The sequence below is a fragment of the Actinia tenebrosa genome, unplaced genomic scaffold, assembly GCF_029948245.1.
Source record: "Actinia tenebrosa isolate PJP-AT-01 unplaced genomic scaffold, QUT_ActTen_1.0 PGA_scaffold8__29_contigs__length_14323225, whole genome shotgun sequence".
In the NCBI taxonomy this organism is placed as follows: Eukaryota; Metazoa; Cnidaria; class Anthozoa; order Actiniaria; family Actiniidae; genus Actinia; species Actinia tenebrosa.
The window spans coordinates 13,928,380-13,944,628 of NW_028292585.1; the positions used below are offsets into that span (position 1 = coordinate 13,928,380).

The 16,249-nt window shown below is 39.2% G+C and overlaps 1 protein-coding gene across 2 annotated transcripts; it reads left to right on the top strand.

The window, feature by feature from the left end:
* Positions 1 to 637: 637 nt before the first annotated feature.
* Positions 638 to 8,010, top strand: LOC148905252 (uncharacterized). Of its 2 annotated transcripts, none has more exons than XR_016121836.1 (2): positions 638 to 7,760; positions 7,830 to 8,010. XR_016121836.1 is itself a non-coding variant. In XM_089040795.1 (2 exons), exon 2 carries the CDS (start codon positions 1,132 to 1,134, stop codon positions 7,465 to 7,467), a length of 6,336 nt encoding a protein of 2,111 aa, XP_088896921.1. In that variant the 5' UTR covers positions 638 to 807; positions 877 to 1,131; the 3' UTR covers positions 7,468 to 8,010. The 2 variants fall into 2 exon arrangements, 1 of the variants encoding a protein (XP_088896921.1); XM_089040795.1 differs by having other exon boundaries at positions 638 to 807; positions 877 to 8,010.
* The last annotated feature ends 8,239 nt before the right edge of the window (positions 8,011 to 16,249 follow it).

The following is a 16,249-nucleotide window of genomic DNA, read 5'->3' on the forward strand; positions in this document are numbered from 1 at the left end:
CAATAAAAGGGAGTGACAAATCTGACTCACCCCAGAGACTCGAGTGGCGAAACTGATATAGAGAACGGAAAAGGGGCGGAGCAGTTAGTTCAGACTCGGCATAATATCAGACTCGTACCCAGTCGTTACCTTTTTGCCGCTACGGATCGCAGTGCGCAAAGGCTAGGCGCGTGGGAAGGAGAAGAAAAAAGTAACGTTTCGCTTTTCTCTTCCGTCCTTCCCCTGATGCACCGGGAACTCACTAAATCCTTCCCATCAACCACAGCGTGAGATCAATAAGACAAGAGAAGAAGCGAATGAGTACGAGTCTGGCATAATATGCTAGTAGGTTTTGTTATAGTTGATATATGATCACTTCAAGAGAATATTAAGTAAGCACTTACAGCGCTTCTCAATCACACGCGTGAAATCGTACAATTTGCCATCGTGACGAAATAGGTTGCGCCCGCGGGTGGACGTCAATCAATGCCGGTTTCCATGACATTCCATAGGTACGTGCCCTTAAAAGCTTTGAGTTTTCCAACATTAATGCTGGGAAATACTTTGATTGGCGTCCACCTATACTCTATTATCACTCGAAAAAATTAGTGACTTGCAGCAAGTGTAGGCTGATTTATTCCGCATTACACTGTGTACGCGACAGGTCACCAGGCCCAGAAGAGTTGTCCGAGAGACACTGGGTACTATTGCGATAGAACTAAGATAGTTAACACAGCACGTGAACTTTAGTTATGAAATTTAGTTATTAAGAGGAATATGGGAGATTGTTATTGAGTTTTTCTTTTGGATTCGATAGGGACACATTCGGTAAGTCTATTATAGTTTGTATTAGATCACACAGATTGATTCTAAGACTCTCTTTGATTGTATTTATAGTGAACCGCACATCGATACACGACACATCGACTCATCAACACAGCATAATTTCGAGAATTTCTATCTTGTGGCATAATAACGACATGAGAGATAATGAATCTTCGTTTAATCTGATTAGGAAATAGATGTATGTATTGAATGCGAGTTTCATGAAGGACCCAATAAATATAGATTGATGAAAGCATAGTTAATATCGATGAAAGGCAAGAATATTTTCTACATTAGTTCACGAATTCGCCTAAGCAACGAGACATTATGGCAGACAGTGGAGACAATGTGGCACGACACAGGAAGCCCAGCGCACTTGCGAGTACGGAAGGCGCGAGAGGAGAAAAGGCTCTAGAGTTAAAAAGATCGAAATCTGGATATATTGGAAGACTTACTAAATATTACAATGAAGTTAGAGACATTATCGAACGTTCTGAGAACTATGTTGACATTGAACTTGTTTTGAGGATTAAAGATAAGATCTCAACGACATTTGATATCTTTGTGGAATGTCATACCGAATATCTTGAGTTTTTGAGAGAAGAAAAATCCCGAGATGAAGCTGTTAAGATTTATCGAGACCAGTGTCTAGTTAAGTGCGATGTCGAAGAGCAAATTGATTCCTGGATTTCTAATATGAGAGAGAGGAATTGGTCAGCTCCTGAGCCTACTCCATTTCTTATGAGGCCTGCTGATTCTGCAAGCCAAAGTGGATCGGATACTAGTTCGAAGAGAAGTGGTGTAAGTAGATTGAGCACAACCTCAAAATTAAAGATTAAAGCCGAAGCTAGACATGCAGTAGCCCTCCTTAAACTAAAACCACTCGAAGAAACACAGGTGTTACAAGATCAAATTGACGAAGTAGAATTAAAGATGAAATTAGAAGAAGCTATGAAGCTCAATAAAATGAAGCGAAAACAAGTTTTCCTTGAAGCACGACATGAAGCAGAACGAAGAAACACAGAATTACAAATTTACGAAAAATCTGAAATGCACGATGAAAATGTTGAATTGCACGACTTAGATTACGAAACGGCCGAGAAAACTGAATTGCATATTAAAGGAAAACGTGAAAAAACCGAATTGCATATTAAAGAAGACACTCGCGAGAAACCTGAATTGCATGATATGAGGAACACTGAACCGTATGAATCACAAAGGACTTATAATCTTCAAAACCGATATCCATTCCAGGATAATGAACCTAGTCATGATCATGAACTGATCTTCGTCACACCACCGAAACAAAGTACACCTAAAGAATCAACAAGAGTTGTTAGTAAAAATCCGTTCTCAACTAACCCGTTTATGTGTCCAGCAATGGAAACCAAGCAAGATATTACTATACCAATGGCTGAAACTGTAACGAAAGGTCACACAATTGCGGGAACGCCTTCGACTCCAACTGCTGAAGAATGGCTAGCTATGAATTCAACCAATTTACTTGAAAGTCACTGCTTCACCGATTTCTATCCGAATGTCGAAGATGATTCATCGAAAGATAATGAAGTGTACAATGAGATGATCAAACAACAGGAACGCATGGTATCTACGATGGCCAACGCTCTGATGTTACCCAAGCCGGAACTTTTTACGTTCGACGGCAATCCCCTGCATTATTGGAGATTTGTACGTAACTTTGAAAGAAACATTGAACAAAAGTCTACCGATGAAGGTGAAAGGTTAAATTATCTTTTACAATATTGCTCAGGCAAAGCAAGGGAAGTGGTAAGGAACTGTGTTGTTATGGAACCATCTATTGGCTATGCAACCGCGCGAAGGCTGCTGAAGGAGCGATTTGGAGAGCCGTACGTCATAGCCAGTGCATACATGGAACAGATTACTAAGGGACCTCCGTTGAGAGCGTCCGATCGCGAAGGTCTGCTAAACTTCGCAGACAAATTAAAGGATTGTGAACTGACGATTAAATCCATTGGCTATCTAGATGATTTAAATAGCGCAGATAATTTGAGACAAATAGCCGAACGCTTTCCCATCCATCTGAAGGCAAGATGGCTAGATTTGACTAGAGTAATCAGAAATGGTGGAGGAAAACCGAATATTGGCCAAATGTCAGAGTTCATTACAGAAAGGGCTATGGCGGCAAACGACCCAGTATTTGGCAACATTATGGACATTAAGGATCAAGTCAAGATCGAAAAACCGCGACAAAGACACAGACCAGCTCGGGTGAGCGCGCCTAGAGCTACCGCGTTAGCTACGCAAGCCGAAAAGCCGAAGGTTTCCGACATACCAAGCATTGCCTTTAACACTCTTAACAACAAACCACCTCAGACACAAACAACGAAATGTTGGCTTTGTGAAGGAACGCATGTGCTTGCAAGTTGTTGTGAATTCGAGAAGAAGACTCATGAGGACAGAGTAAAATTTGTTCGTGCTAAAGGACTGTGTGATAATTGCTATAAAAGAGGACATAAAGCTAGAGAGTGCTTCCAGAAAGGACAATGTAAAATCGAAGGATGTGAAGGAAAGCACCACACGTTATTGCACGCTCCAACCAACAACGCCCAAAAGGACAATGAAAAACCACCTGGAAGTAAGTCGAATTACGCCGTGAATTTAGATTCCAAAGGCGTGAGTAAACCCACTGGTGAAGGAAGGAAAGGTAAAGTCTGTCTACCCATTGTACCAGTTCGTATACGTGGTAAAGGGAGAAATACAACCGTTACTACGTATGCGCTCCTAGATAAAGGATCGGATACCTCACTATGTGAACAACGACTGTTAGAGCAGCTGAATGTTGATGGCGAAGAGCGAACCTTTTCCTTGACAACGATCGACAAAGTGAAAAGCCAAAAAAGAGGACGCATTGCTAGCTTGGAGGTAATGTCACTAGAGTCTGATGAAGTAATTGAAATACCAGCAGTTTGGTCCGTTGATAGACTATGCATTTCTACTGAAGGGGCACCAACGCAACAAGACCTTTACAAATGGTCACACCTAGATGGTATAACGGTGCCGGAGATTGACAGCTGCGAAGTGGCATTGCTAATCGGTAACGACACGCCCGAAGTATTCTGGGCGCTAGAAGAACGACGAGGGAATCGAAAGGAACCTTACGCCGTGAAGTCTTTACTCGGATGGACGATCATTGGTCCAGTTGACGACGCAACAAATAGAAACAGTCTGAATACATGTTTTATAACGCTACAAGATGACGAACTAAAGCAGCAAGTAGAAAGATTTTGGAAGACGGACTTTGGAGACCCGATACTAAGCATCAAGGAGTCGATGTCAGTAGAGGACAGAAGAGCTTTATCTATCATGGAAGAAAGTGCTGTTTTAGTCGGAGGTCACTACGAAGTTTCTCTTCCTTGGAAGCATGGTGAACCATGTATTCTGAACAACCGTCAGTTAGCTGAATCGAGATTAGAGTCGTTGAAAAGAAGATTTCTAAAGGACCCCGAAGTTCATCAGAGATACAAGGCTGTCATAGACGATCATCTTGACAAGGGTTATGCCCGTAGGATACCTGAAGAGAGCCAGAATCCCTCAGATCAAGCAGTGTGGTACCTACCTCACCATGCCGTCGTTAACCCTCGAAAACCAGAAAAGATGCGCGTAGTATTTGATTGCGCCGCGAAGTTTAAAGGAACTTCTTTGAACGATCAACTACTCCAAGGGCCAGATATGACAAATAATTTAGTGGGAGTTCTCACTCGATTTCGAGAGGGACCTGTTGCTTTAGCAGCAGATATTGAATCTATGTTCTTACAAGTGAGAGTTAACCCGAAGGATTGTGACATGTTGAGATTTTTATGGTGGCCAGACGGCGCCATTGACAAGCGACCCTCTGAGTTTCAGATGCTAGTACACTTATTCGGAGCAACTTCTTCTCCAAGCTGCGCAGGCTTTGCATTGAGGAAGACGGCTGATGACAATCGTGCCAAATTTAGTAAAGATGTCGTAAACTCTGTATACCGGAATTTTTACGTGGATGATTACCTGAAATCTACCAAAACTGTAGATGAAGCTAAACACTTAGCACTTGAGCTTAGCCAATTGTTAAAACAAGGCGGCTTCCGTTTAACAAAGTGGATGAGTAACAGTAAGGACGTTCTCGATACGATACCAGAGTCTGAGAGAGCTAAAACGGTCAAGAAATTGAACTTTGAAAGACTGCCAAATGAAAGAGCACTTGGTGTTCACTGGAAGGTAGAATTAGATCGTTTGGGACTAGAGATCGAAGTGAAAGAAAAGCCTCTAACAAGACGCGGGATACTATCAGTAATGAGTTCGGTCTACGACCCACTAGGTATTGTCTCTCCAGTTATGTTACCCGTAAAGGTACTGTTGCAAGATCTATGTAAACAAGATATTGGGTGGGACGATCCAATCCCAGTAGAAGAGATGATAAAATGGAAGAAATGGCTGGTCGAACTACCTCAACTTTCCAATGTATCTATACCACGTTGCCTAGAACCACCGGATCTGGGTGAAATCTTGTCAAGAGAGTTACATCATTTTGGCGACGCTTCCCAAACGGGTTATGGAGCAGTCTCGTATTTGAGGTCAGAGAACGCCAACGGAGAAATACACGTTTCTTTCTTGATTGGCAAGTCCCGGCTAGCACCAGTGAAAACAACTACGATACCTCGATTGGAGCTGTCTGCAGCTGTCCTTGCAGTAAAGTCCGATTGCATGCTGAGGGAGGAATTAGACTTACAAGTTCAAGACTCTTTCTTTTGGACGGATTCTACCACAGTACTACGTTACATTTCTAACGAGAAGAAAAGATTCACGACGTTTGTAGCCAACAGAATTGCAGTTATCCGTGAAGTCTCGAGTACTCAACAGTGGAAGTACGTGGATTCAAGGAGTAATCCAGCTGACGATGCCTCAAGAGGCTTAAGCGCAGACGAAATGAAGAATGACGTTAGATGGCTAAACGGACCGGAATTCCTGTGGCAGAAGAGAGAGCTATGGCCTATGTTACCCTTTAACTTAACCCAGATTGCCGACAATGACCCAGAGATAAAACGAGAGAAGCAAGTGAATTTGGTCCAAGTAACACAAGAAGATATTCTAAATACCATGTTTAAGGGTTTTTCTTCGTGGCAGCGGCTACGCATCGCTATTGCTTGGTTGATGAGATACAAATGTTTTCTAGTGAACGCTTATCATTTAAGTCATGGACACAAAAACACCAGAGAATTAAGCTATGATAAGATCAACGTATCAGAGCTGAAAGCAGCCGAACGCGAGATTGTCAAGCACGTACAACGTCAATCCTTTCAGCGAGAGTTGGCTGTTCTTAAATTGCGTGGATGTAGCGAAGGTAATGCAGTAAAGAACGAACTCCATTCCAAAAGGAAAGTGGTTGAAAGATCTAGTCCTATATACAAGTTAGACCCACAACTACGAGATGATATGTTATGCGTTGGAGGACGTCTGAGTAATGCTCCCATTTCAGAAAGAGCCAAACACCCACCAATCCTGCCTAAAAATCATCATGTTTGCGACTTAATCATCCGTCACTATCACCAGATGTACGGCCATGCAGGCAAGGAACATGTGCTTTCACTCATAAGAAGGGCATTCTGGATCATAAATGCAAGAGTATCAGTACGAAGACTACTTGATCGTTGTTTTGATTGTCGCAGACGCAACGCACCCCCTTGTGAACAGATAATGGCTGACTTGCCCCAAGACAGACTGACACCTGACATGCCACCGTTTTCTTATGTTGGAGTAGATTTCTTTGGCCCTATACAAGTGAAAAGAGGACGTTCTGTTGTCAAACGATACGGCTGTCTGTTCACATGCTTGACCGTAAGAGCAGTTCACATTGAGATCACTCACACCTTGGAAACTTGTAGTTTCATCGATGCACTCTATCGTTTTATCAATCGAAGGGGCAAACCTTTACTAATCCGAAGCGACAATGGTTCCAATTTCAAGGGCGGAGAAAGAGAGTTAAGAGAGTCCATTCAAGAGTGGAACCAGCAAGCTGTACACAAGTTCCTGAGACAAAGAGACATCGAATGGATCTTCAATCCTCCAACGGCGAGTAATATGGGTGGCGTGTGGGAAAGACTTATTAGGTCGGTTAGACAAGTACTACGTGTGCTGCTGAAGGAACAGATAGTAGATGACGAAACGTTATTGACTGTTATGACCCACGTCGAAGCAATTCTTAATAGCCGACCGTTGACTCCTTGTAGCGACGACTCCAAGGATGAAGACCCCTTGACACCTAACCAAATACTACTTCTACGCAATGAAACATGTCTACCCCCTGGGGTATTTACAAAGGACGATGTCTTTGCAAGACGAAGATGGCGCCAAGCGCAATACTTAGCCGATCAATTTTGGAAACGTTGGGTAAAGGAGTATTTGCCAATGTTACAGGAGAGAGCAAAGTGGAACCGACCAAGACGAAATGTAGCTGCGGGAGATATTGTACTCGTAGTAGATCAGAATGTACCAAGAGGAAGTTGGCCCCTTGCGCGTGTTTTGGAAGTGCATACAGCTAAGGATGGCTACGTAAGATCAGCGAAAGTGAAGACGAAGACAAGTATTCTAACTCGTCCCATCAACAAGCTTTGTTTGTTGGAAGGCGTGGACTGTGCCAACCAATAATGACTGATGTGAACATTATAGTCTGACTGCAGTATGAGTATAATTCAAGCTGTCGCGTTGAGTTTAAGATTAGATTGAAATGAGATACTTAAAGGTACGCTCATTTGGTGCCGGCGATGTACGCGACAGGTCACCAGGCCCAGAAGAGTTGTCCGAGAGACACTGGGTACTATTGCGATAGAACTAAGATAGTTAACACAGCACGTGAACTTTAGTTATGAAATTTAGTTATTAAGAGGAATATGGGAGATTGTTATTGAGTTTTTCTTTTGGATTCGATAGGGACACATTCGGTAAGTCTATTATAGTTTGTATTAGATCACACAGATTGATTCTAAGACTCTCTTTGATTGTATTTATAGTGAACCGCACATCGATACACGACACATCGACTCATCAACACAGCATAATTTCGAGAATTTCTATCTTGTGGCATAATAACGACATGAGAGATAATGAATCTTCGTTTAATCTGATTAGGAAATAGATGTATGTATTGAATGCGAGTTTCATGAAGGACCCAATAAATATAGATTGATGAAAGCATAGTTAATATCGATGAAAGGCAAGAATATTTTCTACACACTGTTCTTAATATACAAGTTTGGTTGACAAGCAATTGCAAATATACATGTGAGTGTTGAAAAAGTGCACCAGAAGGGCAAAACCTTTTGTGATGCTTGACTTCAAAATCTCGAAAAATGCCATTTTCAATATGCACACTGACAATAGATTGGGAGGATCTCGAGCTCAAGGGATAATGAACCCCTAGAACTTATAATAATAATAAATTATGATTTATATAGCGCTAATATCTCCATGGTTCAACGGCGCTTCACAAAAAGATCTGATAAAACATATTGTAAATATAGCTATATAGTTATTTAGTGTGGTTTAGTGGTGTGCATTAAAATCAAAATCTTTATAACAATAATTAGAAACAACTTTATAAATACATACATATTTGACTAATAGACATTTTTTTACATAAAATTATGAATCAATGATTGAAATAACTTTCAACATTAATTGGCTATTATACATAATAATAATCATTATAAAAGTTTGCGAAAAGTAAAAACATAAATATCTGAATAACACTACTAATAAAATGCTTGCTGAAAAAGCCAGGTTTTAACCCTTTGTTTGAACTGTGATATTGAAACAGAGGATCTAATGCTCTGTGGTAGATTGTTCCATAGTTCAGGAGCCGCAGTAGAGAAGACTCTTCTACCATACTGTTTCAGGTTGTAAGATTGCTTTACTTAAAGATGTTGAGAAATTGATCGTAAGGAACGTGATGGAAAAAAAGGAACCAACAAGTCACATAAGTAGGAAGGAGTCTGATTATGTAAAGCCTTGAAAGTGAGTAGTAGAATCTTAACGACAATATATACGCTGTTCTACAGGTAGCCAGTGCAGGTCATATAAGATGGGAGTAATATGATCTTGTTTTCTTGAAAAGGTAATAAGTCGAGCAGCTGCGTTTTGTACATGTTGCAATTTTTGGAGAGAAGTATTGGGAAGACCATAAAGTAAAGAATTACAGAAGTCAAGTTTCGAAGATATGAGGGCATAGACAAGAGTTTCACATGCATTAAAAATCAACCACACCCTAAATCTATTGTTTGATGTAGGTTCTTAAATTCGGCGGAAAACCCAGATTCTTAAAGCCGGGGGCGGAATTGACATCAACAGGGGAGAGCGAGGCTGAATTATAAACCCGGGATAGGTTTTTAATTACTTTTCCTTATACTTGCCCGATAGAACGCAAGGTATGAAAACAATATTATTTTTATTTCTATCGGAACAATAGAGTGCAAACGCGGATCATGTATTGTACTCTATTTCCAAAAGAACAAAGCAACAGTAATCTATCTCTCTGAATTCATTATAATTTAGTATTTCGTGTTTTGCATCGAAACAATGGAATTTAGGGCTTAGTTGATATTTTAAACCAGTTCAAACGCACGGGCTCGGTTTTGCATTAGAATTCAAACCTCGGGCCTGCGGCCCTCTGTCTTGAATTCTAATGCAAAACCTCGTCCTAGCGTTTGAACCTTTATTTACGACTCAAGTATTTTCTAATTTTCCAAATATTATGATTATGAAAAATGCAGGCCTTACACACAGAAAGTATCTGATCTTCCAATGACAGAGTCTCATCAAAGATGACACCAATGTTAAGAGCAGATAGCAGATGTAGATCGAGTAATAGTAGTGTTCGAAATTTCAAGAGATACAATGGGTGGTAGAGGACGACGAGGGTTTGATAAAACAAGAATTTCACTTTTGTCCTTATTTAGTTTCAGCTTGTTGCAAGTCATCCATCTATCAATTTCTGAAACACAGGTCTCAATTTGCTGTTTCGCTGTATTGAGCTCAATTGAGGAAGATGTAGAAAATGCGAAATAGATTTGTGTGTCATCAGCATATAGATGAAAGTTAATGTTGCACTTCCGCATAATATCACCAATTGGTGCAGTGTATAAAAGAAATATGGGTCCCAGAATAGAGCCTTGTGGGACACCGCATTCCAGAGGTTGAAGAGAAGATGAGACGCCATGGCTATTTACTTTCACTCGAATGCATCTATCACTAAGGTAGGATTTAAACCACTGAAGGGATTTTCTAATTACGGCATATCTAGATGAGAGCCTCTCAAGAAGAATGCTATGATCAACGTTCCAACCGTCCTATTAATGTTTTTGAATTGTAACTGTATAGTTGAGGTAGAAAAGTTACATTTCATTTCGTACACAGTACCCTGGATTCAAGATATGTTTCCCTCTAATTGGACTCTAATATTCTAAGGAGAGTTAGTAACTTGCTTTGCAATTGAAGCGAAAATGTTACTCATGCCGAAAATACTACTAATGCCGAGGTAGATCGTGTTACCCCTGTGTAGGCTCGGCAGTGGTTCGTACAGTAGCGTTGGTGCTGCATCTGTCATCGCTGTGTAAACACACTGCCACCCCACCTTTCAAAATAATTGGATTAAGCGGGCAGACGAGAGAACAATGGCAAGCAGGCTAGTAGCCGGCACGGCTGTTTCAAATCGAAATTTTAATCCGCTTACCAAAAGTATGGCTGACGCTATTCTTGCGTAAAACTATATATCATATTACGAGAAGCGTGGTTTCCAAATTCGACTTCTTCCAAACAAGAAGGGATCGCTGATCGTGAGGAAATTATTTACTTTATTCGTGGATGATATCAAATGCATGGTATTTGTGTCTAAATGATCCAGAAAATGAAGGAATGACAATTTAAGGTCTATAAACATTGTCTGGGAAAGCGAAGACCTCATTGGCAACAGTGACAGCGACGAAACTCTCGATTACGAGAGCGAATAATTATATATATAACATAAAAAAAAAAAAAATAAAAACTTTAACTTCTACTAACAAATCAGTTTATATATCATACGATTGTTTTTCTATTTCTTAGTGTATCATATCATTAACTTGCATTTTATTTACATATAAACATGTACTAGTACATAAGATGATTGTGAATGAGCGATAATATCATGTAAAGTATATACAGTATACCGGGCGCAACAAGTTTGAGAAATTGATGACACATCTATTCGTACAATCTGTTCAGATCTTTTCAAAACGACCTTTTCAATGGGTTAAAGGTCTTGTTTTCTAAGATAAGCTTTCGCTAGAAGCAAAACACGGCATTAAAATTTGAAAAACATTGCACATTTTGGCACTACACAGGCTTACCCATAAAATCCCGCCTCGATACTGGGAGTTCTAAGAAGCATGGAAAAAAAATCTCCATGTTAGCCCACAGAACAATTTTTCAACTTCAATCTCCGACCCCTCTAGTAAATGTAGGTCTTCTAGTTCATGCGAACTCGCTGCGCCCGATCTCCTTCTCGATTCAACCAAGTTTATCTCTTCTACAAAATTTGATCGGCTTTAATATTAAACTAGTTACCATATATGGTAAATAGTTTAATATTAACTCGCAACAATCTTCGCGCATGACATCAAGCATACATTGCTAATTCGGGCATTTGAAACAGCCGTGGGCTCTATATGGAACTTAAGGTGAATTTGATTAACCATATTAACTCTGGACGGTTGGATATTACTGACGTAAGGAGCATCGCGCGGTCGCGTTGTTGTTGGTATAGTACAAACAGAGTCAAGTACGGAACAGCCGTTAAAGAAGTAACGCTCATCGGCTATTCAAATCGTTTGACCTTTGGAAGAAAACGTCTGCATTATGACAGCGAAGGAACACGGACACAAGATAAGTACAAGTATATACGTTTAATTTAATTCAAATAATCGAAAGGAAAAAAAAAACTATAGAAATCCAACCACATTCGGTGTCCTAGTGCCCTTGGTTTGGATAATATAAAAGATAGGATGTTCTTCGTCGGTAAGGACAGTAAGTTACAACGAGAAAAATTTCTCAAGTTTGGAGGAGTAGTCGCAGCCGACAAATGGGGTGACGTGACCTTTAAAGAGGGCTTGCAGAGCATGAAATTGCCCGGACTTCCAGATCAAACTGTATCAGTTTCGATGGAGTGGATCACTAGCTGCATTGCCGATAGGAAGATTCTCCCTACGGTTTCGTACGAGGCAAGAAATCAAAAGGTCCTTTGAAACCTCTTTTAACACTCTTTCCGCCATAGTCATACTCGCGGGATTCGGGACGTCTTGGGACTTTTACGGGAAGTGTATGGTGGCCCATCGTTCTCATAGAAAAATAATGACAAAAATGAAAGAAAAAATAAAAGTAAAGAAAAATAACTTTGAAAAATAAAAATAAAATGAAAAATGAAAAAAATTAATTTCATTTCATTAAAATTAAATTGAATGAAAATGAAATGAAAAATATAAATATAGATAAAATAAAAAAAGTAATAAAATAAAATAAAAATGAGGTTGAAAATTAAAAATAAAAATAAAATAAAAATAAGATAAGAAAGAAAATATAAAGAAAAACAAGAAAGAAAAAAAAAACATTTGTATTTGATTTTGATTTTGCAATGAGAACGATGGGCCAGCGCATGGCCCAGTGTTCTCATAGTGAAATCATCCGCGAAATTCAGTCTTGTGGGTCGGCCCAGCGTTCTCATAGCCAGCGATATCCGAGAGCAGCGGTTCACTCACCAAATCAAAATGGCGTCTGGTGGTAACATCCGAAACACTGATTGGGAAGGCGATGAAGAACTGAAGTCAGACTTACAACGATACGTTCTACAAAACCTGAAGCGTAGGGAAATTCTCAACTTTGTCAAAAGAGATTTTCCTGAGTATGCTTGGAGTCCTGGAACGCTGAGCCGGAGACTTGCGTTTTTCGGCATTAACTATGTAAACTACGACGAAAGCGTCCAAGAAGTGGAGCGAGTTGTTCATGAGGAGTTAGAAGGGTCGGGGCAGTTACTTGGCTATCGTTCCATGCACAAAAAGTTGAGAGAGCAACATAACCTTGCAGTATAACTTGGTGTATGATGTTATGGGGGTTGTGGATCCAGAGGGGTTAGAGTGACGTGGCATGGTGATGTGGGGAAGAAGAAAAGGAGAAGGGGTGTTATTGGAACTGGTGCAGGATTTATATCGATAAAGGCAAGATTTAAGTCAAAATCAAGTCACCGAGTCATTTCCGTGTGTCAAATAAAGCGTTCCTAAATTAACTCCTCTGATTCATCCACGAGTAACCAGGTTGAGATTGTGTTACGTTTGTCGAGCAATATTTGGGATGATGTATGCTTTCTTGATTTACTGAATAGACCTTATTGGCTTGGGCGTATTTAATATGTTGTCCCAATTCCAGTTACTAGAGTATCATTTCTTTGTTTACCGGTAATTGTTGTGCACGAGAAAACACATGAATATGGATACAACAAGAACAAGGGTAATGGCTCTAACTCTCAAGGGAATGACTCGTGGCCTGAAGTGCTGTGGGACAACATTACGCCCAAGCGAATTAGGTCTATTAAAACAGTTCTGCTCCAGACTTTGTCCTGTTCAGTTGTGTTTTTTCTAGTTCTTTTAGTCTTAGTTTTAATTTCGCATTTCCTGCAATCTATCGACAAAAAGACCTGCAATGAAAAGTCCATTTTCAATTCCCCTCGCTCAACTCCAGCCTCAACAGCGTGTTTGATCACAGCCCGCGGTAATGTAAGGAATTTACACATCCACGAACAATTGAAACTCTTAAAAATTCCACAGGCTTTAGTCAAATTCTAAAGAATATTTTACACGCTGTCAAGGCCGGAGGGGAACTGTAAAATGGACTATACCATTCTTGCCACACAAGCACGCATACTCAGGAAAATCTCTTTTGAAAAAAACGAGAGTATCGTTGTAAGTCTGACTTAAGTTCTACGTCGCCTTCCAATCAGTGTTTTAACTTGAGGAGAGCCTGATACTCAGGCAATCAGTGATGTTTTCACCAGACGCCATTTTGATTTGGTGAATGAACCGCTGCTCTCGGATATCGCTGGCTATGAGAACGCTGGGCCGACCCACAAGACTGAATTTCACGGTGATTTCACTATGAGAACACTGGGCCATGCCCTGGCCCATCGTTCTCATTGCAAAATCAAAATCAAGTACAAATGTTTTTTTTTTTTTTTCTTTCTTGTTTTTTTTTTATATTTTCTTTCTTATCTTATTTTCATTTTATTTTTATTCTATTTTTATTTTTATTTTATTTTTATTTTATTTTATTTTATTTTTATTTTTAATTTAATTTAATTTTTTTTTCAACCTCATTTTTATTTTATTCTATTATTATTTTTATTTTATATATTTTTATTTTTCATTTCATTTTCATTTTCAATTTAATTTTAATGAAATAAAATTAATTTTTTTTATTTTTCATTTTATTTTTCATTTTATTTTTATTTTTCAAAGTTATTTTTCTTTACTTTTAATTTTTCTTTCATTTTTGTCATTATTTTTCTATGAGAACGATGGGCCACCATAGTATGAAGTGTACTTGAAAGCTTGAAAGGACTGGTAACGAACAAAATGGCGGATTTCTTGTGGATGTTGAAAAAGTCAGCAACAACCTCGTTCCCAGGCCCTCTCGGCCCGACTCCAAAACAAAATGGCGGTCGTCGGGGAGAAGACCCTGGTAAATGCTGGTCACGTGACCTAAAATACTCCAAGATTTTTGGAGTATTTGATCACGTGGTTTTCGTTTCAAAATTGCGGGCAAACTAGTATTTCAAATCGTGTAAATGTGGGAAGAAAGGCCTTTCTTCGTGTGTATGTTGCTCCCGTTTTAGATTACAAGAAAGTTTTTTGACTGCTTGAAGTATGAAAGCTGCAATTTGTGCGAAAGTTCACCAACAACCGTTTTTTAGCCATATTTTGAGTCGCTTAGAAACAAAAGTGATGTAAACTTACTCCGGGACTCTTATATGGTTTCACTTTCTACTGCTACTGCTACTTCTTATAGTTTTGACTGCTTGGATACTGAGATTCGGAGTTGTTCATTGTCTATCAAGTGACCCGTAGCTTAACTGTTTATGAACACGTTTAACTATTGCTACCCAAGACGTATCTTTCTTGGAGGTTTTTTAACACCACCAACAACAATTTATTACTTCAATACTTTATTTATTTAAAATATTACCGTAATTTATTACAATAAATATACCACTATAGTTTATTACTCTCATATTCATAGAATTATTAAGGCAACAGACTTAAAACCCTCGTATGTAAACTTCATGTTCAAGTTCTTTCTTTTATTCCGTTTGAAGACTAATCGTGTGCAATTAAGTTTTTCATAACTTCCTTGCGTTGTATTTTTGCACCCTGTACTATGATGATTTTATTATGTATTATGTGGGGTATTATGTGTAGCTTCCAGGTCATATTTGTGAATAAAAAAAAATCTTTCGAACCAACTTTGTTTCATGGCGGTTTTTAACATCGAACTAAGCTGTACCAATCATTCAAACCTTGTATGCGCCATTTAGGATATCAGTAGAAGCTGTTGGGTCATTGCTCTTTCTTTTTAAATCATAATTAACACGACTTTTTTTAGGATGAAACGATTTACCGAAGAACAAGACGAAATACAGATAAAAAGTCCGCCATCTTGTACTATAAAATTTCGACCAATCAAAGTGCTCGTAAAGAATTTTTTCAGGGACCAATCAAAACGAGTGATAGAACAGCCTTTACCAGGGTCTTCTCCCCGACGACCGCCATTTTGTTTTGGAGTCTGGCCGAGAGGGCCCTGGGAACGAGGTTGAGTCAGCAAGAGGACGAGAAAGACGTACGCTGTGTCAAAGACACCTTCCTAGTTTTTTTATCAACCAAAGAAGTAGTAACAAATGCTTTTGAGTCTCGACGATTGTCAGAAGAAGTGTTTGAATTCAGAAAAAAACTTGCTTATGGAAGCTGATATGGATTGGGAGTATTTTGCTGGTTAAGGGCTGACGTAAAGCATCGAATAGGATAGGTTCCTGAGAAGGAAAGTTAAGCTGATATAAAAAGATTGAGCTTATGTGTCAACAACCAAGTTTTCGTGTGAGGATCATCAAGGAAACAGCAAAAACAGTTTCTGAAACCTTTTTGAACATTTCTATTGTCTAAGCTCATATTTTCTTAAACTTCATCTTTGGTATGTAAAACATTAGATTTGCATTAGGTATATAAGCTTAAGCTTATATGGTACTGTTTTAAGAATATTTTGTAGGCAATTAAGGCTGAATATATATAAATTTATAAGCTAGTTTTTATGAAAGAAATCAGATTTTGCCTCTGTTGTCATAATGATGTCATTTGACCTG

Excerpts from the sequence above, each read along its gene's own strand:
- LOC148905252 (XM_089040795.1), top strand. The coding sequence starts at position 1,132 with ATGGCAGACAGTGGAGACAATGTGGCACGACACAGGAAGCCCAGCGCA.